Below are 25,600 nucleotides of genomic sequence, written 5' to 3'. Positions count from 1 at the left end.
TGAATGCTTATCATCTTTGATTCTACCTACACCCCGCTCAATTACTAGCTGAAACAGAAGCAACCTAAAAGAAAAGATTTTTAACAGAATCAAATATATGTACACAAAGATGTATCATCGTATTCACCGATCAGCTGGTTGCGCTGCGCTCCGATTTGCCCATGCGCTTTGAGCTTAACCTTCTGTTGCCCATATTTTTTTCGACCATACAATTAACCATCAACTACAATTGTATTGACTCTATTATAATAACTTTTTTTTTTTTGCTTTTGCCGAATACACTTTAGTTCAATTTACGAATGTCATTTTTTTCTTACCTAGCTATATTCTATAATTATTAAAATGCACTTTAGCGAAATTTGGAGAGTTTCTTTTTGATCAATAAGAAAAAAAAATATTAACTGAATAGTTTATAAAATGAATTATTTTTGAAGAATCTTTGAGACATTGTAAAAATATTAACGGACTAGTTTTAGTTACTGAATTATTGTTGAATCATTAATGCCACTTGTAATAAGATGCAGATTATCTAACGGAAGGATTCAGTTTCATTGAATAATGCTTTTGTTTATAATAAATATTAATTACGGATTTTGATTATGAATTGCTAAGTTTTCTTTCCTGGTGACATGGTGATATAATGTAGTAGAAGAATGTTTTTTTGGGATCTTCAAAACCTTAAACGCTGAAGATCATGGTTGGGAGGGTATCGAACGCGAGAGTCAGCTTACATCCAAGACTTCGCCTCTTCGGAATATATATGCCCTAATGAAAGCTATCACCATTGTATTGGCACTTTAAGTGCTCGTTAAGTTATGCCTGTTTGAGATTTTGTTTCTGCGGAGTATCGGTCTCCAATTTAGATTCTGTAGGGATCCTAAAATAAAATTGTGTATGCAGGTCGAGACATGGCAAAAAGAACCCCCCCACCCGAAAGAGCTAGGGAACAAGAGGATCCCGCCCTGCCATGCTAACTCAACCACGAGGGGCCTCGGTGACTACTTCCCGAATTATTTTGTGAAGATTGGCTGCCAACCGCCGTCACCGTTGCTACCCGATATGTATTGCTAGAGTAGCTTCACCACAGTACTTGCTACAAAAGCTCATTGAATAAAAGTTTATTTCATCTTTTGATCTGTTTGTTTCTGTTTATCTACATCTATATATATACAATTGTGTGACGCAACTAACTGACTGGCCGATATGTTGAAACTGTGACTGTAGTTACCTTAAATGGTTAGGGTGCACGATAAGACGGTGTTTTGCAATGTTTGAAGTCCGCTTGGAAATTGGCACCCCTTTTTGTTTACGATCCGATCGATATCGAATTCCACTCCTCCTTTGCGAAATACTTGCCACGGGCAACGCCGCAAAGCCGGGGAAAACACGCTAGGATATATATTTATTGATTATAACAAGTATATTAGCAATTCACCGAAATGTGTGTGCGCCTGGCAGAGGTACATATACGTACATATCACATTGCTAAAATCAAATTTACAAAGAGTAAAGAATACGCTGTACGGGTATTATTTAGTTGTATAATAATATCATTTTTAATATTAAGAGTGCTCTAGTTGTGCACCTGCATCACATAAGTTAAGTGCACTGAAAATTTCAGCTTCCGAGCTCTTAAGGTATGGGCTGTGCGTTGATCGCCAATCTCTCGGTCAGTCAGTCAGTCAGTCAGTCAGTCAGTTAGTCAGTCAGTCAGTCAGTTAGTCAGTCAAAACAAACAGTTTTATATATATATATATTTTATATTTATATTTATATTTTATATTTATTTTTTATATTTTATTTTTCTTTAATATTAATATTTTATATTTATATATTGCTAGCGGGTATACCCAGACTCGTGACATATTCCCGCCTGCGAAAAACTTAAATCAACATATTTAACTCCACGTCTATTTGAAAATATATTCAAGGTTGATTAAATAAGAAGCAAAAGTTGGAATCTTCCGCCAAATGTCCACAGTTGCGGGTGGAATATGCGAAATCGCTGTGACACGTATTCATTAAGTTTTTATGTCGGGCTTTAAAAATGATTTTTATTTAATATATTTTTCGAATTTCATTTAATAACATAAATATTTCTTAATTGATTTGTTACGGTAACTAGAAAGCAAATAGAAAGAAGTTTTCAGGTAATACGTTTTAATCAGTTCTTCAAGCTTCCGATTTAGAAAATGATTTGCCTCGCTAGCAACATTTATTTGAGTCTGAGACTACTTTATGCCATCTGTATAACGATATGTGGATGGAAAGAGTAGCCCCAGTAAAACTTTTTATTTTAAGTCGTGAACAATTTTAAAATAAAACAAGTAAGAGGTTCTACAACCTACAACCCTACAACCACCTACAAGTCCCATTAAAAATGAGTATAAGGGTATATTGTATTTGTGCAAAATCCAAATGAATGTAACAGGCAGAAGGAAGCAGCTCCGACCCCATAAAGTATATATATTCTTGATCAGCATCAATAGCCGAGTCGATTTAGCCATGTCCGTCCGTCCGTCCGTCCGTATGTATGAACGCAAGGATCTCAGAACCTATAACATCTAGAGACTTGAAATTTTAGATGTAGGTGCTCCTAGTGCCTGCGCAAATCGAGTTTGTTTCCGATAATCGATAACTTACTCAGTTTCCAAGCAATCGATAAAAATCTATATCGATATCCTGTTTTTTGGGCAATTTCGGTAAAGTCACCAATCTTGACATATAGCTTCTAAAATAGAATATATATATTCATATGATGTTTTAAAAAGGGGGTTCTGGGTATCCCCTAGTCGGGAGCTCACGTTCTACTAAATGGGAAAAGATTAAACTAAATCGTACTAGTATATCATAAAACTCTATAGGAAGAGTCTGTCCAATATTAAGTTTATGTTCGACATAATCTGAAAAAATATTTATATACAAGATATTTTTTGACGCTCAGCAATTACGAGCTTTATTATTCTCTTCACATATCTGTAAAATCTTAAGCCAAAAGCTAAGAAGGGTATATTATTTCAAAATATTATGTATACGCCTACTACAGGGGAGTGGCAAATAGAAAAAAATTGATATATGTAAGCTATTATTGGACTGGAAAGCGCATTTTCTGCATTTTTAATTTAAATCTTGCATGTCATCATGTGTGTAAGAGTAACATTGTAATATTTTAATTAGAAGCTCGGAAACGGAAACAGTTCATCCCAAACTCTGAAACGTTCTTCGTGAATGTTTCCAGTTTTCGCTGTTAGATTGATATCAATTTCTAAGTACGCTTGATCATGGAAATTGTATAAAGGCCAATGAAGACCGCGTAAGTATTCATCAGTTGCATTGTGAGGATCACTAATAGAATTATAAGAATAAGTATTGAGACACATATTTGTTTTCATTTATATATACCCCTTTCTGGCAAACTCAGTCCACATTCGTGTGAGCCGTTCAATAAGCAAATTCTCGGGGTCGCTCTGTTTAAAGAGAGGAGTTAGGATCGGAACGTTGAACAAATACAAGAGTTCATCATGATGTACGGCACCTGGAATAATACATTATCTTAACTTGTCTCATATATTTGTTTGCTCTCAATAGTTACCAAAAGTTTGATTGGTATCGGGATGCTTCAGGAAGCTATAGCGTCCCTTGTAGCGAAAATAGTACGTGTATATAGGTGTATGGGGGGCCATTAGGCGCATAAATCGATGGTACTCGACGCCTATGAGGGCATCACTATAGAGCCTACCCAGGCCTTGCAGGGATCTCGGATTCTCGATACGACCACTGCCCAGATACTCGTTTCGTAGCACAGCACTGGCCTGCCGCGAGTGGGGCGTGTCCCGCTCGAAGAGCAGCGCTATAGGTGCAAAATGCTCCCAGTTAGCATTAAGCTTGTTGCGTATGCTGTCATTGCGCAAATCAACTGTAAGGTGAAACGGATTAGCATGCATAACGCTGCAAATACACATACTCACAGAATGCGCCCGAGAGAAATTCAAACTCAGTGATGCCAGTGATAAGAGGCACCTTGTAAAAGTGGCCACTTTGAGCCGTTTTGTATGGATGCTCGAGCAGAAAACGCTCCTGACCAAAGTCCTGCTCAATGACTGGAAGCCAGTTGAGCACTGGATTCCAGCCAATCTCGAACATGCCGTTGTAGGAGCTAACAAAGTCCTGCATGGGTTTCTCGCGCAGGCAACTGACCAAGTCATTGAGTGGCTGCTCTGGGCAGTTCAGCAGACGTGCCTGGCGCTGTGCCAGCTGCACATCCGCTGTCGAATATCCCCACTGGCCATAGGGCGAGGCACTCATACAAATGCCACGATGGAACAGTCCTCGCGACATCGGCGACAACATGTGCAAACCGATGCTCAGGCTGCCCGCACTGTAACCCAGCAGCGTCACCGACTGAGGATCACCCCCAAAGTGATGGATGTGCTGCTGAATCCAGCGCAGGGCCAGCACCTGATCCTTGAGTCCAGCATTGCCAGGGGCATCTGCACTGCCTGTGGCTAGAAACCCCAGGCTCCCCAAACGATAGTTCAGTGTGACCAGTACACAATCGCGATCCATCATATGTGCCGGGCCGGCAAAGTATTTGCTCTGACCGGAGAAAACGTAGAATCCACCTGGATGCAGAAACACAATGACTGGCAGACGAGCAGTTGCGTTTAGATTTTTCGTATAGACATTCAAGCGAAGACAGTCTTCTGAAACATCTGTCATATTGTCCCACGGCTGCGGGCACATGGGGCCGTCCTGCTCTGCATCGAAAGTAGCCGGTGCCCAGGCCTTAACTGGCTGTGGATTTTTAAATCGCAACTCAGCCAGCGGCGGCTCTGCATAGCGTATGCCGCGAAAAGCATGAAACGGCACACCCAGTCTCGATGTCAGATTGGTACCACGTATGCGGCCCAGTGGCAAGTCAACCTCAACGCCTAGCACAGTACTGCAGGACAGCAGCCAAGCGAACACCATGAAGCTGAACATCTTGCGGCTCAGCGTACACTGATACTGCTTGGAATCAAGTGCAGTGTTGTATATTTATAGATTTTGCATGTGATTCCCGCAACGCTGTGTGGGGCTTTGCCCAGAAGTTACTTAATGCCAGCTTTAAAAAAAAAGCCACAAAACAACAAAGATTCACACAGCTGATATACACTGGTCCTCGGTTGTATGCGTACAGCAGAAAAGGAAAAAAATGTTGCTTTAATTTATTTAAACAAAAGTCTGGCTGAGACCTGTCAAAAAATACCTACAACAGCTTTTTTATGACAAAACAACAACAACATAAATTTAAATCTCTTCTGGAGTCGAACCGGCGACTACCCTTGTCTGTACGATGCTCAGTCTCATAACTCCACGTTTGTAATGAAAAATTATACGGTTAAGTTGTTTTTAATGCGTTTAGTAGAAACTCCGTCAGCCAGGATAGAATTTTTAATTAAGATATTCCTAGATTCATTTATAAAATGGCAACTTAAGCAAGAGAATTGTAACCTCCACAAAACCATGATAGTTAGATGCATAAGAAAGGCTCCAATCGTTATTAAATATTGTATATATATAAAGTTGTCTATTTCGCCTTTCCCTGATCAGTTGACGAATATTTGAAATATTATAATTTTGAAAACTCATCGCTAAGCCGCATCAACAGGAAGCCTTGAAACAACGACTACCACAACAAAAACAATAATAACAACAGTTGCGTTTTTTTTCCCTGGCATTTTTTACCACCCTTTTTTTTCCCATTGTTTTCCAGTTTTATATATTTTTTTTGTATATTTCTTGCTTGCAGTTTTAATGCGGCCGCCACCATTACCGCCACCAACATTTCCGGCGCGGACGCTGATTTTCCAGCGCGGCCATGGCCCAAAACAGTTTCAATAAGTTTCGCTAAAACTTTTACACGCCTCTTGGACCCCTTCCCGAGCATACAGCACCCCAGCCATGAACATTCGGGAAACAACTGTAGAAAAAAACACGGCGCTGAGTGTAGGCGGACATTTGTGCAGGAGCGTGGGCGTGGCCATGGCACTAGTTCTGTTGGGTTCACTGTTGAAAATTTGAGCGCGCTGATGGGCATTTTTACAACTGAAACGTTAACTATGTGCAACTAGCCAAAGAAAGAAACAAAAATAGAGCAATAAAAAAAAAACTTAAAATAGAGGGCCACCCACGCACAGCGAAGTGAAAATTGTCGATAGCTATACAAAATATTTTCGATTTTATTTTACAAGTTTGGCGCCGGCAGCAAAACTAACCGCAGCTCGCACTGAAATTTTTATGAGCTTAAGCAGAAGCAAAGGCGTAACATGCGGCCCCTATAGATACAGATACCATTTACAAAATACAACATAAACATGTCTTAGGGTTTAAGCTTTGTTTTTAACTCAATTACGCTTCAATTTCGGCTGTTTCTGTTGGCGACTCATAAAGATGTCCTGCAGGGCGCGCCACACACGGCGTATGAGCAATAGCAGACAGTAAAACACAAACAGAATGCCGCCGTACAGAATCAGAATGGCATCCAAATTGTGATACTGCACAAAGTTCAGGTCCTGTGATGCACTACGCAAGTACGTTGCACCTTTATGCCTGGTCACATGCTCCACCCAGTAGACGGCACGCTCCAGCGGCAATTGCGGCTGATCTTTATAGCGAGAGGACATGCCCTCGACCAGTTGTTTGGCATGCGGATCCTGCACGAGCTGCTGAATAGCCTTGGTCAGCCGCTCGGCAGTTAGCTCCTCATAGACAACAGTCCGGCCATAGCCATTCTGTTCGGCACGAGCCATATTCAGAAACTGATCGCCGAAAATGGGAATGCCCACAAAAGGTTTGCCATGGTAAATGGATTCTGTGGTGCTCAGCAGACCGCCATGTGTGATAAACAAGATTACATTTTCATGTGCCAATATATCGTCCTGCGGGAACCAGTCCGAGATAAAAACATTCTCCGGTTTGCCGGGCAAATTAGGCTCCTCAAATTTCCAAAGCACGCGCTGCTTGAGCTTGCTAAAAGTTTCAATTAGTGCCAGACGTTTCTCCTGCGGCAGATCCTTGCTCTTCAAGTTAGAGCCCATGGAGAAGTATATGACGCCGTGTTTGGCACCTTTAATGAACTCTTCAATGTCTTGCGGCAGCGGCTGACGCTTGCGATTGATATGCATGCCGCCTACCTCGATCATGTTGGGCGAGTAGGGCCTGGGGAAGCTCAGCGAGACGTGCTGATTAAGCAGCACCAGCGCCGTGTTCTTGCGCATGTCATAAAAGTCCTGCTTATTCTGAGGGAAGTACTTGGTATAGATGTGCTCTTGCTTCGGTAAATAGTACAGCTTCATGAACAGATACTCGTAGCTAAGAAAGGCCAAATTGATAACTCGCTCGGTCAGGGTCATATGATCCGAGAACTTGAGCAGCGCATGCGGTACGTACGAGGGTGGTGAAGGCGAGCCAACCTGTCAGAAGGTAAAGTGTGAGTAAAGCTTTTAAGATTCACATACGTAGGGCCACCTACCAGATCTGTGTTCCAACTAATGGCTCCAAATGTGCCCAGTCCAATGAGTGGCGCTTTGAAATGTTCAGCCAGACCAAATTGGGCCTCATTCAGGAACACCTCACTGATGACAGCATCAAAGGTCTGGTTTGATTGTCGCAACTGAACCACGAGCGGATCCTTAAGTAATGCTTCAGTTATGCGTAGGCCTTTAATATATAAAACAATAACATTAATAGAAGCACTAAGTAACGATCAATAATTCTATTTTGTGAACTCACCCATATCATAGAATCCAACAATTTGTTGTATAATGGGCTGTTCTGACTTTTTCAATAGGCTGTCTATATCGCCTGAAAGGTATGAAAGCATGTTTAGAACAACATTTGTTAAAATAGCATCGAAAGCTTGTTGCCAAAAATATATGTATATTTGGATTAGCTTATTTATAAATGGAATATTTTTCTCAATACTAACTGAGGGTTGACATATCCAATACCCAATACGAGCGAAAAAACAGGGTATACATGTATGTACGATCATTAACAGTAGATTAATGTGTACGTATATATAAATGATAGATAGGCAACCGCGCCGGTCTAGATCTATTTCATAAAGTAAGCGATAATCTTGTCAAGCGCTAGAAAAACTATTACAAAGAATTGTTATTTTTTTTTTTTTTCTTGAAGTAATGGAAATCGGTATAAAATATTTGATATTTATATAAAAGCATTCAAAGAATGCATTTTACATTTCATATTAATCTGAAATATATGAAATTTTCGCTTTGTCAAAACAATTTCTTGAAACACTGTACACAGCTTCAAATTATACGAAATACAAGCTTTTCGCATTTTTTATGTGTCTCCCGTTTATGGCTGTCGATTTTAAGTCAAATTATATTTCAAATATCGTGTCACAATTCCTGGATGTTTGATAACAGCTATATAACAGATATATGATTTATTTAAACATTTTTTTTATTTGTATATGCCATCATATTGGAGTATAGAAAAATGAGAATAAATAAATTTGTATTTTTATTTGTTGAAAACTGGGCCTCTTACATTGCTCCATTTCTCCGTTTCCTATACCAATACTTATACAACTGCATTTAGCGATTATTGTTTACTTGACAACTCGATAGGATAGGTTACATATTGTTCGATTTGATGATTAAATAACAAATATAAACCGAGCTCTACTGGCGTTTACTTACCCCCCATAGCTTTCAAGACGTTCGGCAGCGGCATATCGTTAATATTCTTAATTGGTTTTTTTAGTGCAAAGGGTGAGACAAGGGTCACCTGATGACCAGCTGCCGCCAGGCCCTTGGCCAGCGACGAACCCACATTGTAGTGCGAACGTGCGGAGGTGGGTAGCACCAACAGGTAGTTATAGGCCGCCACGCTGCTCAGCAGGCACAATAGCGCGAGGCCTATGAAACTGGTTTTGTTGTTTGAATGCGACATTTGAAATGTTGTATTTTAATCACAGTAGTAAACTAATAATTGCAAGTAACTTTGTAATGTGTAATTCACATCGAGAAATTGTTCAATCTATTCCATGCGCGATCCACACGTATTGCTACCTCGTTTCAAACTAACGAAATGCTCACACAAATTCGGTAAATATAGCGGCTGGCTGCCTAACAATAATTAAGTCATGGCGACTGTCCAAGTACTCTACGCTCTTTTCATTTCTGTGTTTGGGCAAATTATTTCATCAGCATGCGTCAAACATAGGTCAACTGGTATTCAAGTGCTTTATAATTTAATCACATACATAAATCATCACATAGATCACATACTCTATATGTATGTATTTGCATGCATATTTGTAGTGTACTTGCTTATCATGCCGCCTGAGTTTGTTTTCCTTTATCAGTTCTTTTGCTTTATTGCAAGTCTGCTTTGTCCTCTCATTCGTGTTTCGATGCGCGCCGGTTTTATATGCTCATAGAAATATATGTATGATTGTATGTACATATATATTTTGCTTTGTTGCTTTGCAAGCCGGTAAAAAAACATGAAATTAACAAATTCTCTTGTATTGCTCTTAGGAGTTAGTGACTGATAATAATGATTGATACATATGTATGTATATACACAAACACATATTAAGAATGTATTCAGTCAAACGAAATTGCTTATAATTTTATGAAATAACAGCAAGTTTATGTAAACGATCCCATATACATGTATGTATGTATTCAATCTTAACAGTTCTTATACTGAACCTACATATACATATTTTCTCTTAAGTAGAACACGCTCTTATGTTCTCTTTAAAACGACTGGAATGTATTTGTATTCAAAACTTGAAGTTCTGGAAATACAAGAAGAATATTTACATATTTATCATCATATTGAAAACACATATAAGTATGTTGAATTGTTGAACAAATTTAGGTGTCCTTTTATTTTCTATTATGATATTTCTTTTTATGATATTTCTGTAAGCTGCAATCAAAGACAATATAAACACTCTTAATATTTTCTTTGCGGCAATCGTATGTCAGGGAAACAAATTTTAAATTTAATAGAACACTTCACAGTGTTTTTCAAATGAACCATTTGTAAGCCTTACTTATCAATTTTAATTTCTTAAGAGCCATTACATTTGTAGTACAATAAACCAAAATTAATTTTTTTTTACTTTTGTGGACTTTCCACCTTGTTTTTTACCAATGACCCTCACAAGAGCCGCCAGACAATAAAAAACGGCAAACAGAGCCAAACATAATCCTCCAACGAGCATAACTAAAACATCCAAGTTATGATATTGTATAAAGCTGAGATCCTGAGCAGCGCTTCTCAAGTACCTTGCGCCCTTCTGCCTAGTCACATGTTCCACCCAGTAGACGGCGCGTTCCAGCGGCGTTTCGTGCTGATCCCGGAATCTAGAGGACATCTCACGCACCTGCTCCGTGTAGCTGGGATTAGTTAGTATTTTGTCTACGGCATTCTGGAATGTCTCTCTTGTCAGTTTGGAATATGCTACTGTAACTCCATAGCCAGCCTGTTCTGCACGTGCCATGTTCATAAACTGATCACCAAAAAAGGGAATGCCCAAGACGGGTTTTCCGTGGAAAATGGACTCCGTGGTGCTCAGGAGGCCGCCATGCGTAATGAATAAGATGACATTCTCATGCGCCAAAATGTCGTCTTGCGGGAACCAGTCCGAAATGAAGACATTGTCTGGCTTGCCAGTCAAATTGGGCTCCTCAAATTTCCAGAGCACGCGCTGCTTGAGATTCCGGAACGTTTCCACAAATGCTTCACGCTTTTCCAGCGGTAAGTCTGCGCTCCTTAAATTTGAGCCCAGGGAAAAGTAGATAACTCCGTGCTTGGCGCCTTTGATGAACTCCTCTATGTTTTGCGGCAGCGATTGGCTCTTGCGATTGATGTGCATGCCGCCCACTTCGATCATGTTCGGAGCATAGGGTCGGGAAAAGCCCAGTGAGATGTGATTATTGAGCAGCACCAACGCTGTATTCTTTCGCAGGTCGTAGAATTCCTGCTTGTTATTGGGAAAGTATTTCTTATAGAGCTGTTTTTGCTGGGGCAAATAGAAGAAGTGCTGGTAAATCAGCTCGTACGCCGTGAAGATTAGGTTGTGTGCGCGCTCGAAGAAGCTCATGTGATCGCTGAAATGAAGCAGAAAGTTGGGCACATAGGAGGGCGGCGATGGCGTGCCAACCAGCTGCGTGGTCCAAGTAGAAGCTCCAAAAGTACTCAGGCCTATCAACGGTGCCTGAAAGTGTTCGGCAAAGCCAAAGTGAGCCTCATTCATGAATACTTCGCAGATGACCGCGTCGAAGGTGTGATTCTGTGCCATTAGTGTGTGTACCGCAGGTTCCTCCATCAAAGTTCGGGTCAGCTTGAGACCCATGGCATGCATAACAGGCAGGCGGAATACTAAATGTATTTTAGCAACGTCCAGAATTCTAGCTTTGTTGACTGGAATGTTAAGCAATCCATTAATTTCATTGATTGTGAAAGAAAGAACCTGGATTTCGTTTTGCACGTCGATTATTATCAGACGGTGAATAACTGATAACAGTTACGTGACTTTCCCACTGTAAAACCCATTGATACTTACCAGCCATGGCTGTTATTATGTTCGGCGTTGCCACATCCACGTAGTTCTTGATGGGCTTCTTCTGTGGAAACGGCGAGATCACCGTGACCTCGTGTCCTGCGGCAACCAGACCCTTGGCCAAGGCCTGACCCACATAGAAGTGTGACTTTGCCGCAGTGGGCGATATCAATAGGTAGGAGTAGCCCCATACATGGCCCAAACTAGCCGACAGCAGTAAGAATAGGTGAAGCAGCTGCATCCTGAAATTTTATTTGTGTGTTGCCTACGGACGTCTGCTGGAGTACTATCATTTTTACGAGTTGTCCGGCGTTTTATTTGTTGTGTGTGGACAATTTTCGATAACAGATAAGCGCAAGCTTTTGGCTGGTTCGGCAATTGGTGTAAAAGAGAGAGTCAACCATTGAAAGGTTCTCTTTAACTGTGCGAAGAGCACATAATTGGCCAACTTTCGAGACTCTACATAAAGTCTTGACTTCTTATAGTTTTTGTAAGTTTTTCATTCCGTGAATTTAAATGCTTGAAGGTTGCTTGAAAATTGTTTTCTTTGATGAATTTGTTGTGCATAAAATGGCTAATTTAAAATGTACTTTGATAACATTCACAAATTTGTTTATAATTCTTTTTCGACCCCGCATCGCTTGGCAGCCTAAAAATAGATGCTAATTTAAATGTTAGCTGTCATATGGAGCCCTTTTCGCAAGCTCAGACTACAAATGGCCACAAACATTGTAATAGGCATTGTTATGGCTGAAAGCTATCAACCCAAAACCGAACACGTGCCCGTTGATTGATTTCGAAATAGAATGTCAACGAAAACAAACAGAATTTAAACGCAGACGAGGGAAAGAATTTAAATAAGCAGCCGAGCATAAAATTAAACAGAATCACGGTCCCATTGAAATCTACATACACGTGCAGTGCGAAATAACGCTTCAAGGTGCAAAGCCCGAAATGAAGGAAATGAAATGCCAAAAAGACAAAGTTTCCGTTTCCTTATACCTATGAGCGTGCGTGGGAGCGAGTATGTGGCTGTGTGGGGATGTGTGTGTGTGTGCATTGACATTGAAAACCAGTTAGGAGCAAAAAAATATGAAAATATACTTTATGTGAGCTAAAAGTTAGCTATGCATATAACTTTTCTGACGGCAGACGCTGAAAGTAAAAAGCAAATTTTCACAAAAATGCACAGTAAAAATTGTAAGATATTCCTGAGGGTGTCGGGAATTAGGGTAACTTGCAAAAGAATATGAAATGACAAAAAATGCGAAATGAAACGGAAGTTCAAGCTGATTTGTTTGCAGGCAAAGTCACAGCAGCAGCAGCAGCAACAGCGGCAGCCATTTTGAAGCGGAAACGGAAGCTGCGTTTCAATCGTGCGCCTGATGAAGTTACCAGCAGCAACAAAAGTTACACCATACATATACACACACATACGCTACGCTCCGAGCTTACGTGTAAGCACAAATAAATTTAGCATAACAATACTTGGCAATTTGTATATTAGCAGGCGTCAGGCGTCAACAATGCCCATAAATTTGGCCAACTTTTAAAGTATTGTGCGCACTCACGAATGTGAGTTTATGTTCCCATCCTATTTGAAGCGTTTGCCGCAAATCTTGGGCTCATTCCATATTCATTGTCATGATTCATGGCCAGACACTGCGGCCTTAATGGTGCAGTAACGTAATTAAAAAAAACGCATTGCGGGGACAACACTTTATATTTTGGTTTTTGCTGATACATCTCACACACACACATGCCCGCACTCTCACACATGGAAATGACAGTTGCAGCAGCACAGTGAAAATATTCTCGAACTGGGAAGCTCAGCCATTCGGTTCTCTCTTTAGCGCCTGCTAAGGGGTGGCCATTGACTGCAGCAGTAGCGTGCAAATTGATTGCGATTGTTGAGTTGATTGGCAGGCGAAATATGCACACATACAGTCACAGTCACACACACATGCGGACCATGACAGTATGCGACACTCACAAAAAAAAAAAAACAACAACAACAGCGCTTTGTGGTTTTCATTGTAATTTTATTTTTTTTTTTGCAGCTCGTTAAATTTTTTCAACCATTTATTTTTGCTTGTCCTCCAAATTAAGTTCGTTTTACCATTGCATTTTTTTTTTGATTTTCTTGTATTTTGTTTTTTTGCGGATGCGTTTAATACGCATAATTTTTAAGATAACAGATAGTTTTCTCTTTAGTGTATAATTTGCGGAGTGTGTGACGAGTGTTAACGGTGTCAATCAGACGAGTAGAGCTACTTTATGTGCACGATTTACTATACTTATAGAAGGTCCAAATATATTGCCTACCGCATATATATTTAACTTAGCCGTATTCTGACTACGAAATAAACGCTACGGATTAAGAAAGTAATTACTTCAATAAAATAGTCCAAAAGTATTCAGCAATAAAAGCATTCAATATCAATAATTAATATCAAGTAAAACCAAAAGTCTCCTTCATTCAAGACCTTAATTATTTATATATTTATTATATTATTATTATTATTATTATTATTATTATTATTATTTTTATATATAAATGCTGCACAATTGTTGTAAAGAAGTTGAGCAAAGGATGCCTAGAGATAGGTCTCAAAAATGATTTCAATTAAGACCAGTGTGCTTAATGGCCAGTTGACATATTAAGTACTTTATAGCTTAGGCCCTCAGTGACCCGACCAGCGGCAATAAAAAACCATCAAATTAGCCAGTGGGCGTCTTGCCAAAGTTTTCAAATTGCATCTGGGTCTGACCAGCAGTAACTACGATACTAACCTACGTTAAGATCGACCGCGTGCCAAGTGGTCGTGCTTTTTTTTTATTTTTTTTCTTTTGTTCTCTTGTTTAATAATTTTTGGCGCACTTTGATATATTAAAATTAATAATAAATGTTGACGGTCCTTATTTGTTTTAGTGTTGTTTTTTTTTTCTGTTGTCTTTATTATGAGCAACGCCGCTTCTGCCGCCTGTTCCCCTGGAGACCGACCCTAATGTATTCATGCCACTTACCTCTTATTTCTCTTTCTCTCTCTCTCTCTCTCTCTCTCTCTCTCCCTCTCTCTCTCTTTCGCTCTCTATCTTTATCGCTTTCTCTGTCGCCGACTGAGATTTTCATTTCGTTTGGTCATTTGTGTATTTAGCTTTTCCTTTTTTCAATTTTGTTCTTGCCATTTCAACTCTCATTCACTTCGTTTTTCTGCCAAATTAAATTTTATTTAACTGTTATGCATGAAATTGGTAACGATTTTTATGGCATTTTTATGTTTCATTGTCTTGCACACACAGACGCATAGATAAAAATTGCAGCTTATTTATTTTTAAATTATTTAACAATTTTGAACTGTCAGCCGCTGCTGGCGCCAACTCGGCAAGCGGAATACTTGTACGGCTGCCAAACAATCTAATTAGATGCTGCCACGAGCTGGAGAAGTCTCGGTCCGAGGCAGACACTGATGCTGACGATGATGCCAATGCCGATTTGCTTTATGCCACTTGCCTTGGCAACAGTTGTCGTTTATGGATGCCAAAAGAAATTTTTGGCAGGCCAACCATCCAGGGAGAGGGTAGACAAATGGGTTGGCTGGGGGCGTGAAATGGGTGTGCCTAGGCTTCTGCTTAAATTAGCTCTAGCTAGTTGTAAGTCTTGGCTAAAAGTTTTTGCCTATATGCATAATTGTGCAAAACACATAAATTCAGTTGTTTACTGCATTAGTTGACGATGGTTTTACAAAAAAAAGAATAAGGGTTTGTAATTAAATTGCAAGTTTTAAATGTGGCATCTAATAAGAAAAGTTTTGAAATTAATTGATAGTTATTCAAATCATATTACATTGTGAGTAGTATATCTAATTGTAAAACGAGTTATTTGATAATATTTGGTACATCATAAACAATAATAAAACTTTTTTTTAGAAAATACAATCTAATCACATGACCTTCAATTCAAAATATAACGTTCAAATCTTTAATATATTCTTCAAGCTAATTTATAATCTCCAATTCGATGATCCTTCGATAACTTATATTTAATGATCAAAAGTTAAGTTTAACAACAAATTGTAAATCAATAATAATTCTTGTTATGTTAATTTTAATGTAGTTTTTGTTTTATTATATCCTGAACCCATTGAAAATAGGGAAAAGGGTATACGGTATTTGTGCAAAATGCAAATGTATGTAACAGGCAGATAGAATCATCTCCGACCCCATAAAGTATATATATTCTTGATCAGCATCGATAGCCGAGTCGATCTACCCATGTCCGTATGTCTGTCCGTATGTATGACCGCAAAGATATCAGAACCTATAAGAGCTAGAGACGAAATTTTGGCTGTAGGTCCTCCTACTGCATGCGCAGATCGAGTTTGTTTCTGATAATCGATAACTTACTCCGTTTCCAAGCAATCAATAGAAATAGATATCGACATCCTGTTTTTTGAGCAAATTGGGTAAATATTAACAGCTAGAGTCACCAAACTTGCTATAGTGCTACTAGAATATTTTATATATGTCAAGTATCTTTCATTTTATACCTATCGCCACCTCCCCGCTACCACCGCAGAGCTATAAATCAAGTTAATAACCCAACTTATTTAAGCCACAATTTTAGTGCAATTGACTTTTTGAGAATACACAAATATTCTATGGTACAATAAAATATACTGTAGAAAATTTTATTAAGATCAGTTAAGAAGCACGTGTTTGCGGCAGCTAGTGCAAATTTCAAAAATTTTTGTATACATATACACATACATTCATGCGCGTCTGCTTCGAATTGTATCAACAGCATTGCAATTGTGATTGTATTTTTTTCAGTGCTGCTATTTGAATTCGTTTTTTTTGTTCTCATTATGACTTAATGATTGGTGTGGCTGTTGAGTAGAGGCGGTGGCAAGCGGTGTGATCTGTCGCGAGATCGAACCCTACCGAGAAAACTATTTTTTTTGTTCGGCTGGTTTGGCTGTTGAGTAGAGATGGCAGCAAGTAGTGCGGTTAGTTGCAAGTTGGAACTCTGCCGAGGAAATTTTTTTTTTAACTTTATCTTTATATCTACAAACAAGCGCGTAGCGCGTGCTGCAGTTGGTGTTGGAGTATGAGGGTTCAGGGTATCCCCTAATCGGGAACTCCCAACTAGAACCTATTGTTTATTTTTTTATTTTTACAATTATTGTTTTGTCACTTATTATGTAGTTAGTTTATGCAATATTTAGTGTTGCGCGTTAGCTATGCCTTTGCAGAGATAAGCTTTTTTTTTGTCGTAGGAATTTTCCGAAAGGGCATATTAGTTGGCACTCGGAGTCGGCACTACCGCTGTTATTTGGCTTAATTTTACATCGACACCATGCCTGCGGCACTATATATATGTGGCAAAAATGTCTATAATTTGCTTGCACCAGTTAGGTATTAAAACTTATTTTTATTAATTAACGACGCAATGACGCACGTCTGTACTAGTCAAGGGACAGAAAACGACGATTTTAATGTAGTGGAATTGCCTGCTTGGATTTGACAGACAAATCAGTTATAAAGAAAATCGAGCTTGATTGCACGTTTATATGGTTGAAAAAAATACAAAGTATACGTTCTCAGAGTGGACAATAAATGCTTTTAAGAAAAGTTATGATTACTTACTCTTTGGTTCTAAAAGCTCCTTTGTCAGCTCAATATACACACATATATATATACCACACCTGATTTGGAGCCTGCTTGTTTTTTGGATTGGTATCTTAAGTGTTAGAGTTATATCCGAGTTTAAGTTGTGTCTACGGCTGGCTTAAAAGCATGCAACGATTGCCTGTTGGCCATAAAGGCCATTTATAATGAAATTATAAAATTTACGCTTGGTGGCTCCAGCGAGCACTTGTCAGGCTATTGGCCTGAGCCGGTTGTGGTGCTGGTCTTGGAGCTTTGACTTGGGCCTGGGTCGGCGACTTGCATCAACTCAATTGCCAATTAAAGTGCATCAACATTAATGCTTGCCATGATAATGACGATAACGAGCCGCCGTCGGCTATTGCACGTATGGCACCAACAACAATGCGGCAGACACAGGGACAACGAAAGCGGATGGCAAATAAAAAAAAAAAAACGAGAGATGCACAGACAGTGAGGAAAAAGGGAATGCCCATGATTGCCTCTGAATCTGGCGTTGACTATGACTACGCGGGCGCTTCTGTGGCGCTGACATGTCGCCCGCAATGTCGTGGTCCATGTCGTCCTTGTTGGCCTGACGTCTGACGGTAAATTAAAAAGCATAAAGCACTCGGACAAGCAAACTGTGTGCAGTGCGCACAAAATGGCAGCACGAAAATTTATGCACGACTTGCATATTAAACGTGTGTTAATTTTAGAGCAGCCAGCAGCTATGATGGCATCTCACTCCTGCTCTCGTTCCCGTTCCAGCTCCCAATCTCTCACTCTGCCATCCCGCTGCCATCCTATGGCTATTGCTATGCGTTTTCGCAAAGGCGCTGTCAATTTTCATTGCACGGGACGGCGTCCAACGCGCTCTGTTCAAATGGCGCATGAAACGTCATTCTGAGACGGCCCTGACTGACATTTGTGGTCATCATTGTTGTTGTTGTCGCGTTTGCCTCAAGTGCACACACTACAATGCAAGTGTGTGTGTGTGCGCGCGCGTGTGTGTGTGTGTATGTGTGTGTGCATATGTGTGTGCTAAAAAGTAAGTGAGCTCCACTCTCGACAGATTTCAGCTTGGTCGCTGGGTCATGCAATTTTCCAGTTCAAAAGCTTAAAACTAAATTAAACTTTATGACTTGCCACGAAGCAAACAGCCAGAGCAACAGGATTTGCGGCAACTACAAAAAGGATTACCACATGCCATATGAAGAAAAATGTGTGGATTCGTGTTATTGTTATACCCAACTACTATGAGAATTATTCACTGCTGAGCATATTCGATCTGAAATAAAAATTGTAATTTATAAATATACATATATATTAATATAAAAATAACCTTGATGTTAAAGGCTCGGAAATTCTCGGAAAAAACATTAATTGTATTGTTCTATTAAATGTTATATTCTATATTATTATATTCAAATCATTTTGGTTTTAATTTTTGTTTTTTCTTAGGGCTTTATTTGAAAAGAAAAACTTGATAAAAATCATGCCAAAAATCATGCATTATTTGGAACATTTTTGAATATCTGAAATTGTTATATATATATATAAAGAATAAATGTTAATATATAAAAAATATAATGTTAATATATACATTATATATATATATATATATAAATATATACATAAATAAGAAAAACAACAAAAATTATACCAAACTTTTTTGGAAAATTTTTGAATACATGAAATTGTTATAATATAGAAAATCTGATAATTAATAAAACTCAATACACAGGGAAAACTCTTATTATGTATTATGTATTTGTATGGCCAAATCTACTTAATATCTAACAAGCAAAAGAGAAATGAAAAGAAGTAAGAAGTGCTTCAGACCACATAAAGCTGTTGAAGGGGTATCTGTCTAGTTTGATTCACATTTATGCAAAGAGAATTACTTGCTTCGCTTGGCCTTCGTGCTGACCAAATCGGATTATCTGGTCAAGCCAAAGAGGCGAACAAACAAATAAATGTAATGAGTTTAAGTGGCAAAGACAAAAATTGTCAGACATTTTATTGAGCAAATATTAAAAATATTACGAATCGCTAGCCATTAGAGGCAGCCGTTGCCAAGGCCCTGCCAGCTGCCAGCTAACAAGAACAAGCACAAACACAGTTAAGAATACATATACAGATGCAGACACACAGATACGAGTAAGAGCAACCACTTAATGCTGATATGTATGAATGTGGCAAGCGAGAGGGAAAAAAGCAATGAGGGGAGAGACATCTACTCACGCTCACATGGACACTCACACACATACAGCGAGATAGCAAATTTAATGTAATGGCCAAAAGAACCGAGAACCAACAAACCAACGCGTACAAACATTTGTGCTGTTCCTTGCTATCCTTGCAGCTCCTTTCTCCTATCCTTGCTCCATGCTCATCCTCTTTTTTCTGGACATGTGTTTCCAATGGTTTTTGCACCAACAGCTCTGCCATTTAAAAACGCACAAAAGTTGGCGTCGGGCAAGCACAAAAAAAACAACAAATTTTTCAGAAGAAAAACCCAGTTGGCATTGCAGTTGCAGCGTTTATTTGATTTTTACACACCGATTTTGAGCTATTCTTTTATTAGATTTCGCTTGGCGCTGGCAATTTCGTTGCATTTTCTTCTTCTTTTTTTAATGTTTTTCTGCCATTTTTCTTTTTTTTTTTACCATGTTGGTTGTGGCCAGTTGTGAATTTGTGAGATTTGATTTTGAAATTGGCCGGACGAAAAGTCAGTGGTAAGAGAGCCATGGGCAAGGGGTAAGACAAGATGTTAAGCTGAAAGCGCGCAATAGAAGGAAAGGCTGCCATAGGAGATGGAGTGCATAAGATAAGCAAAGACATTATAGCTGTGGAGATAGACTGGGCTTCGAATTTATTTAGCTAAATAGCTTCAACTTTAAAGTGAAGTTAGAAAGAAGAAATTTACCCGTAGTCGACGGTTAAAAAATAATTGCATTAATGTGAAAGACGCAAGTGATACTGAAATTGTTTGTGCAATTCGCGCCAGCTTCTAAACTATATAAAACACTCTTCTGCGCCTTCACCAGCACAATTCATTCATTAACAATATAAAAATGTACTTGATTAATTGATGCTTTCAAATTTTGTTAACTATGTTTTTTATTTATATTTAATTTATTATTGCTTTTCGTTCCTTATAATAACAAACCAAAGAAAAACATTTTAAACTAAACTTTTTCTGCTAGAGTGGAATCGGTGACCTCTCTCCTTTTGGCCGATGCTTAGATATCTTAATCATACAGTCGCATGACTGCAAGTTTTCGTAGTTTTTGTACAAGCTTTGACCAGCAATATTCCCCTTGCGGGTCGAATTTTGTAAAAATTCGTGCAAATGCTCATTTTTCAACCAACAACATTTATTTGATACTTTCTCCGAAAAATTCACGCTTTTAGATGGCTAAGGCGGATTAAGTGTTTAATCAACAAAAGTTTATTTTGAGGCTTCAAGATTCTCAGCACACTACTAACATGGACGGAAACCGTTGATTCCAACTCTTGGTTCTTTACTCGATGGACTCTAAATTTTTGTTTAAATATCTATGGAAGATATTACTTTAGATGTTGAGATCAAGGGGCAGACGCACAAAAATTTGCCAGGTGTAATGCCGGGAAATATCCGCTAGTTGGTTATAAACATACATGCAGATATTTTCAAAAGTCTAGCTTGATTCTCTTGAGCTTCTTTCTAGAATTGCTGGAATATTTAATTTGCTTACCAACACTATTTAGCACTTAAAATACAACATTGAAGCCCCCCAACAAGGCTAAATTCGAACAGCTGCCAGCAATTGCAGTTTAAAGCCATTAAACTAATAAATAATACGCCACAATTTAGCACATTGCCATCGATTTAGTACAGCGCCAGGGCGACAGCAGCAGATGCCGAGGCCAGCATCAAAGCATCAGCTCCAACTCTTCTGCCCGGCACGCCATGCCACGCCTCCATGTGCTATTATACCCTGTACCTAAGCTGTGATCGAGCCACTGGTTTCAACAAGTGATGCCTTATGGCATATTTATTTTCGATACACAATTATAGTTTGAATACTAATCTTCGGGCAGATCTCTAAGCGATCTCTGAGACTTTAAGGACTTCAGTTAAAAAATGTTCTGGGTGAACTCTCAATTGTGTGACAAACATGCATAAGCGCAAATAAAAAAAATTGATTTATTTTGTATTTCTGAGAGCTCATTTAGATTTGTAAGGTATTCGCCGCTGGTAATATTTATTTTATAAATGTTCATGCCCTGTGCTGACGCTGTGGCAGAGGGCTTGAAAAAAATTCATATGCTGGAATTGATGCTGCTTTCAATTGCTTCTGGCACACGACTTTGCCTTCGTTGCCATCGATAGCTGCTTTCAATATCTAATAATATTGCGCATACGCTCTGTGCGCTTCACTCAGAAGTTCCTTGGATGATGCCGTTGCTGCTGCTTCACTTACACTGAGTGCGTGTTGGCGCAATAATCAACAGTTATATTATGAATGCACAACCATAACGCACACACAAGCATACAGACACACTTCCACTTGCGATGTGTTCATAATGCGCATTTTAACCCCTTTTGGTCTTTGGCGGTGGCTAGGAGGGTGGTCTGTACCATTTCACCCACCCATATGACACTCCATTTAAGTGATACGATAAATTTGGGATTTTCTTTGCATTATGCGCAGATTTTGCTGATTTCTCTACCCACAGAGCTTTTTGCACGCTGGCAGCTTGAAACTTTTTTAATAATAAATAAAAGTGCTTAACTTAATTCGAGCTGTTCAAACCGTTCTTTCATTTCACCCCCAAGCCTTCTCTGAGCGTATGTGTGTGTGTGTGTCTGTACTATGGATTTTCTGCTTGTATTTGCCCATTTTATTTGTTTCTTTGATTTACCACCACACACACATCTATATGCACAGCTTGTGGGTGTGTGTGTGTGTGTGGATATAATTTTTCGATTATTGTTGAGTTTTGGCTTATTTTTACCCCTCGCATTTTGTGGCATTTGCGGCTGTTTACCTCGCCAGCGGCTAAAATGCAATTTATGTGCGTTGGCCAAGTGTTGAGCATTCGGATTTTTGTTGTTTTCTTACTGTTTGTTTGTTTTTTGTTTTTTTTGCTTGGGTTCAGGTTTCATTTTATGCCCCTCCAATGTTATTGCCACTTGTCATTTGCGTGATTTACGCTTATCGCTGGAGCCAAGTGTGTAATTTGCGCTGCTTGTCAGCTTATCGAAATTATGGCTGATACTCGATGACATCGCCCTTATTTAACAGCAGATTCCCAAATGGCTTTTGGAGGTTTCTGTACCCCAATAAGAATAAGAAACATTAATAATAAAGCCGAATGTAAGTCAATGTGCAAAATTCATTTAAATATATGTCAGATGAAATTAAATTCAAATATTTTGGCCTATTGCGAGTTGTTTTAAAGCTTGAAAAGCAATTAAAATGTTAGTGAAATATAGTAAAGACAGCAATTTAGAACTTACGTAGGGAGCTTCGATTATATTACAATTTCTTATTCAAATAAGAATTATTCAGCCTGTTACTCACACTTCATTCACTTAAGTGCAAGCCATTTATTTATTTATTTGTTTATTAATGGTCGACAAAATGAGTGTCTTCCTACTTATTCAATACATTATACATACTTTATGAAAATGTAATGCTAAGAGCCTAGTTAGAGTACACAATTTTCTAATAAGTAGCATCACCGACCGATGGAGGTGTTTTATGTGCCCGTTCGGCCAGCTATGACCCTTTTCACAGCAAATTTTGTTAGTGACCCTATTAAAGCCTACAGCTAAGAAGAAGGTTGTTAGTAGAGAAAATAGTGGTTTTAAGTAAAACCTAAAAATAATCTTAATTTTATATCATTATTTAAGAAAATAAATAGGAAACAGGAAAGAAAGGAGCAGTAACTAAAGTAAATAAATGTATTCTAGATATATAGAGTGTTAGATAGATAGGATGAAGAGATAGTAGTTGGAAATCATCGACCCGGTAGGGGAAAACTTATAGCCTGTACGGCAAGTTATGCCCCTGCCCATAGCTGGGAATGGTCTGTGAGTTCCCGAAGGCATCCTGATGGTAACGATTTTATTAGAGGTAGAGAAAGTTCGGCGAAGAAAATGTTATAAAAGCTATCGTATAGCATAGCATAGTCTGTTGTTCACGTAAGTAGGAATATGGGGTGATAATTCCTGGTAGGTCTAGACGGAACAGAGAATTGAAGACGGGCTGTTCTACGGTTGGTTAACGACGGAAGGCAGCCGAAGATTGGGGTCCCAATTTAAACCTCGTAAATTGATTCTGATTCAGATTCAATACGATCCTGGCTATTGTTATACTGCGGAGACCAGATACACGAGAAGTATTCAAGGATAGGACGGGAGTACAGAAGTTTCGTTATAAAAGGATCCGTAAACTCTTTAGACCATCGTTTAATGAATCCAAGTACATCTTTTGCCTCATTACCTATGGTACCTATATTGAAGCAGAGTTTAGAATCGAAAGAAACGCCTAGATCCTTAACTTTTAGTATGCGTTGCAAAGGAGTATTGTGGATTGTATAACTGACAAGATGAGGTGCAGTGCGATTGAAGGTCATAAAAATACACTTTGAACAATTAAGATGCAATTGATTGGCTGAACACCAAAGTTGCTTAGCGTTGAAATCATCTTTTAGACGAAAATGATGTAGGGGATTAGTGTTTGATAGAATAAGTGTCACAACGACAGCATACATAAGTACATGGGCATGTGATATAACCGAGGGGAGATCATATTTGAAAAGAGTAAAGAGTAAAGGTCCAAGATGACTACCTTGAGGAACACCAAAAGTTTAGAGGCAGTCAGCCTTAGCATTACTTTTTGGGTTCTACCTTTCAAATGAGAGCTAATCCAAAGCAAAAGAGACAGAGGGAAACCTAATCGGACAAGTTTAAGAAGTAAAATATCACGGGGCACAGAGTCAAACGCCTTACTGAAGTCTGTATAAATGACATCAGTTTGAATTTTAAAAAGAAAAGCCTAATTTATCAAGGATGTAAATTCTAGCAGATTTGTAGTAGTTGACCGATTCTTTACGAATCTATGTTGAACAGGGGAGAACACAGATTTGCAGAAATGCTGCAAATTTAAAGTGAAATTCTTTTCAAATAATTTAGGAACAGCGGCCAGTTTTGCAATGCCCCGGTAATTGTGTATATTCGACTTTCCCCCTTTCTTGTGGAGAGGAATGATATAGGATTCTTTCCAAAGCGGTAATTGTGTATATTCGACTTTCCCCCTTTCTTGTGGAGAGGAATGATATAGGATTCTTTCCAAAGCGATGGGAAGAAGAAGAAGATCTGCAAATACAAGATCAAGTGTTTTATTCAAATGATTAGAAATTGAATTGATTTGAAACAACGAAAGGTCTTGCATGCAATCTATTAAGTCATGCTGTGCTGAAGGTACTAGATAATTTTCGGCAGTGCATAATGACCAAGAGATATTCGGTAAATTAAAATCACTTAACATTATAAATAGGTCATTATTTCGCACGTGTGAAGAAACTTCTTTAATCCAAGTAATATATTTCATATAAACTTGAATATCAGAAGAAGGAGGAACACAGGAGCATGTAATATAGATATTCCGTGTAGGAAAAGACACCTTCACTTAGACAATCTCAGCGTCAGTAGGCGTATTAAAACAGAAAAGTTCTGACGAGAGTGGCTTTAACGGCAATTAATACATCGAGTCGGCCAATCATTTCTATACAAAATAAAGTTGTTCGAACCTCCAAATCAGATATAGTTGAATCAGACCTTCTTTCTGAAAATGCGATTATATCCTAATCAAAGGAAGTGAAGTAAAATGGTATTATGTATTTGTGCAAATGTATGTAACAGGCAGAGGGAAGCAACGCCGACCCCATAAAGTATATATATTCTTGATCAGCATCAATAACTGATCTACCCATGTCTGTCTGTCTGTCCGTCCTTTCGTATGTATGAACGGATATCAGAGCCTATAAGAGCTAGAGACTGGAAATTAGCAGTAGGTCCTCCTAGTGCCTGCGCAGATCAATCTTCTATCCGATAATCAATAACTTACTCCATTTCCAAGCAATCGATAAAAAGTGAAATAAAACTACCCGTATTTTCTATTCAATCGCAAGTGTGATTAAAACGACATTTTAGAAATATTTATCAACGAGATTCTTGATACATTTGCGTATAGGCAGCACGAATGGCAACGATTTAGGAAAGTCATCTCATGGTCTTTCAAAATACAACCCACTGTTAAATATTGGACATTAAAAACTTATCAAATATTACCACAAATA

The 25,600-nt window shown here is 38.7% G+C and overlaps 3 protein-coding genes and 1 pseudogene across 4 annotated transcripts; 1 reads left to right on the top strand and 3 right to left on the bottom strand.

The window, feature by feature from the left end:
• Positions 1-2,229: 2,229 nt before the first annotated feature.
• LOC115770549 lies at positions 2,230-6,160 on the top strand. Of its 2 annotated transcripts, none has more exons than XR_004018868.1 (2): positions 2,230-2,327; positions 5,792-6,160. XR_004018868.1 is itself a non-coding variant. In XM_030715852.1 (2 exons), the coding sequence occupies exons 1-2, from the start codon at positions 3,303-3,305 to the stop codon at positions 6,111-6,113; spliced, it is 333 nt and encodes a 110-aa protein (XP_030571712.1). In that variant the 5' UTR covers positions 3,234-3,302; the 3' UTR covers positions 6,114-6,160. The 2 variants fall into 2 exon arrangements, 1 of the variants encoding a protein (XP_030571712.1); XM_030715852.1 differs by lacking the exon at positions 2,230-2,327 and adding an exon at positions 3,234-3,313.
• Positions 2,753-5,613, bottom strand: LOC115770547 (venom carboxylesterase-6). Its single transcript, XM_030715849.1, has 4 exons — positions 3,969-5,613; positions 3,593-3,916; positions 3,403-3,535; positions 2,753-3,345 (listed from the first exon to the last, which is right to left on the bottom strand). Exons 1-4 carry the CDS (start codon positions 4,981-4,983, stop codon positions 3,174-3,176), a joined length of 1,644 nt encoding a protein of 547 aa, XP_030571709.1. The 5' UTR covers positions 4,984-5,613; the 3' UTR covers positions 2,753-3,173.
• Positions 6,161-6,190: 30 nt separating the features above from the next.
• LOC115770548 (UDP-glucuronosyltransferase 1-8) lies at positions 6,191-9,072 on the bottom strand. Its single transcript, XM_030715850.1, has 4 exons — positions 8,712-9,072; positions 7,774-7,845; positions 7,514-7,701; positions 6,191-7,454 (listed from the first exon to the last, which is right to left on the bottom strand). The coding sequence occupies exons 1-4, from the start codon at positions 8,962-8,964 to the stop codon at positions 6,387-6,389; spliced, it is 1,581 nt and encodes a 526-aa protein (XP_030571710.1). The 5' UTR covers positions 8,965-9,072; the 3' UTR covers positions 6,191-6,386.
• An 837-nt stretch (positions 9,073-9,909) lies between these two features.
• On the bottom strand, positions 9,910-11,852 carry LOC115770562 (annotated as a pseudogene).
• Between the last annotated feature and the right edge of the window lie 13,748 nt (positions 11,853-25,600).

The sequence above is a fragment of the Drosophila novamexicana genome, unplaced genomic scaffold (assembly GCF_003285875.2).
Source record: "Drosophila novamexicana strain 15010-1031.04,08,12 unplaced genomic scaffold, DnovRS2.1 tig00004557-arrow-arrow-pilon, whole genome shotgun sequence".
Classification (NCBI taxonomy): domain Eukaryota; kingdom Metazoa; phylum Arthropoda; class Insecta; order Diptera; family Drosophilidae; genus Drosophila; species Drosophila novamexicana.
Note: the sequence above shows the minus strand (reverse complement) of the source record. Positions and strands in the feature narration are given on the sequence as shown.

Bases quoted from the DNA above. Each gene is read 5' to 3' on its own strand.
- LOC115770548 (XM_030715850.1), bottom strand. From the start codon at position 8,964: ATGTCGCATTCAAACAACAAAACCAGTTTCATAGGCCTCGCGCTATTG. The intron at 7,702-7,773 runs GTGAGTTCACAA...TATATATTAAAG, and splicing joins TGTTGGATTCTATGATATGG to GCCTACGCATAACTGAAGCA. The intron at 7,455-7,513 runs GTAGGTGGCCCT...ACCTTCTGACAG, and splicing joins TTAGTTGGAACACAGATCTG to GTTGGCTCGCCTTCACCACC.
- LOC115770547 (XM_030715849.1), bottom strand. From the start codon at position 4,983: ATGTTCAGCTTCATGGTGTTCGCTTGGCTGCTGTCCTGCAGTACTGTG. The intron at 3,917-3,968 runs GTGAGTATGTGT...TTCACCTTACAG, and splicing joins ATTTCTCTCGGGCGCATTCT to TTGATTTGCGCAATGACAGC. The intron at 3,346-3,402 runs GTATATATAAAT...TAATTCTATTAG, and splicing joins ACTGAGTTTGCCAGAAAGGG to TGATCCTCACAATGCAACTG.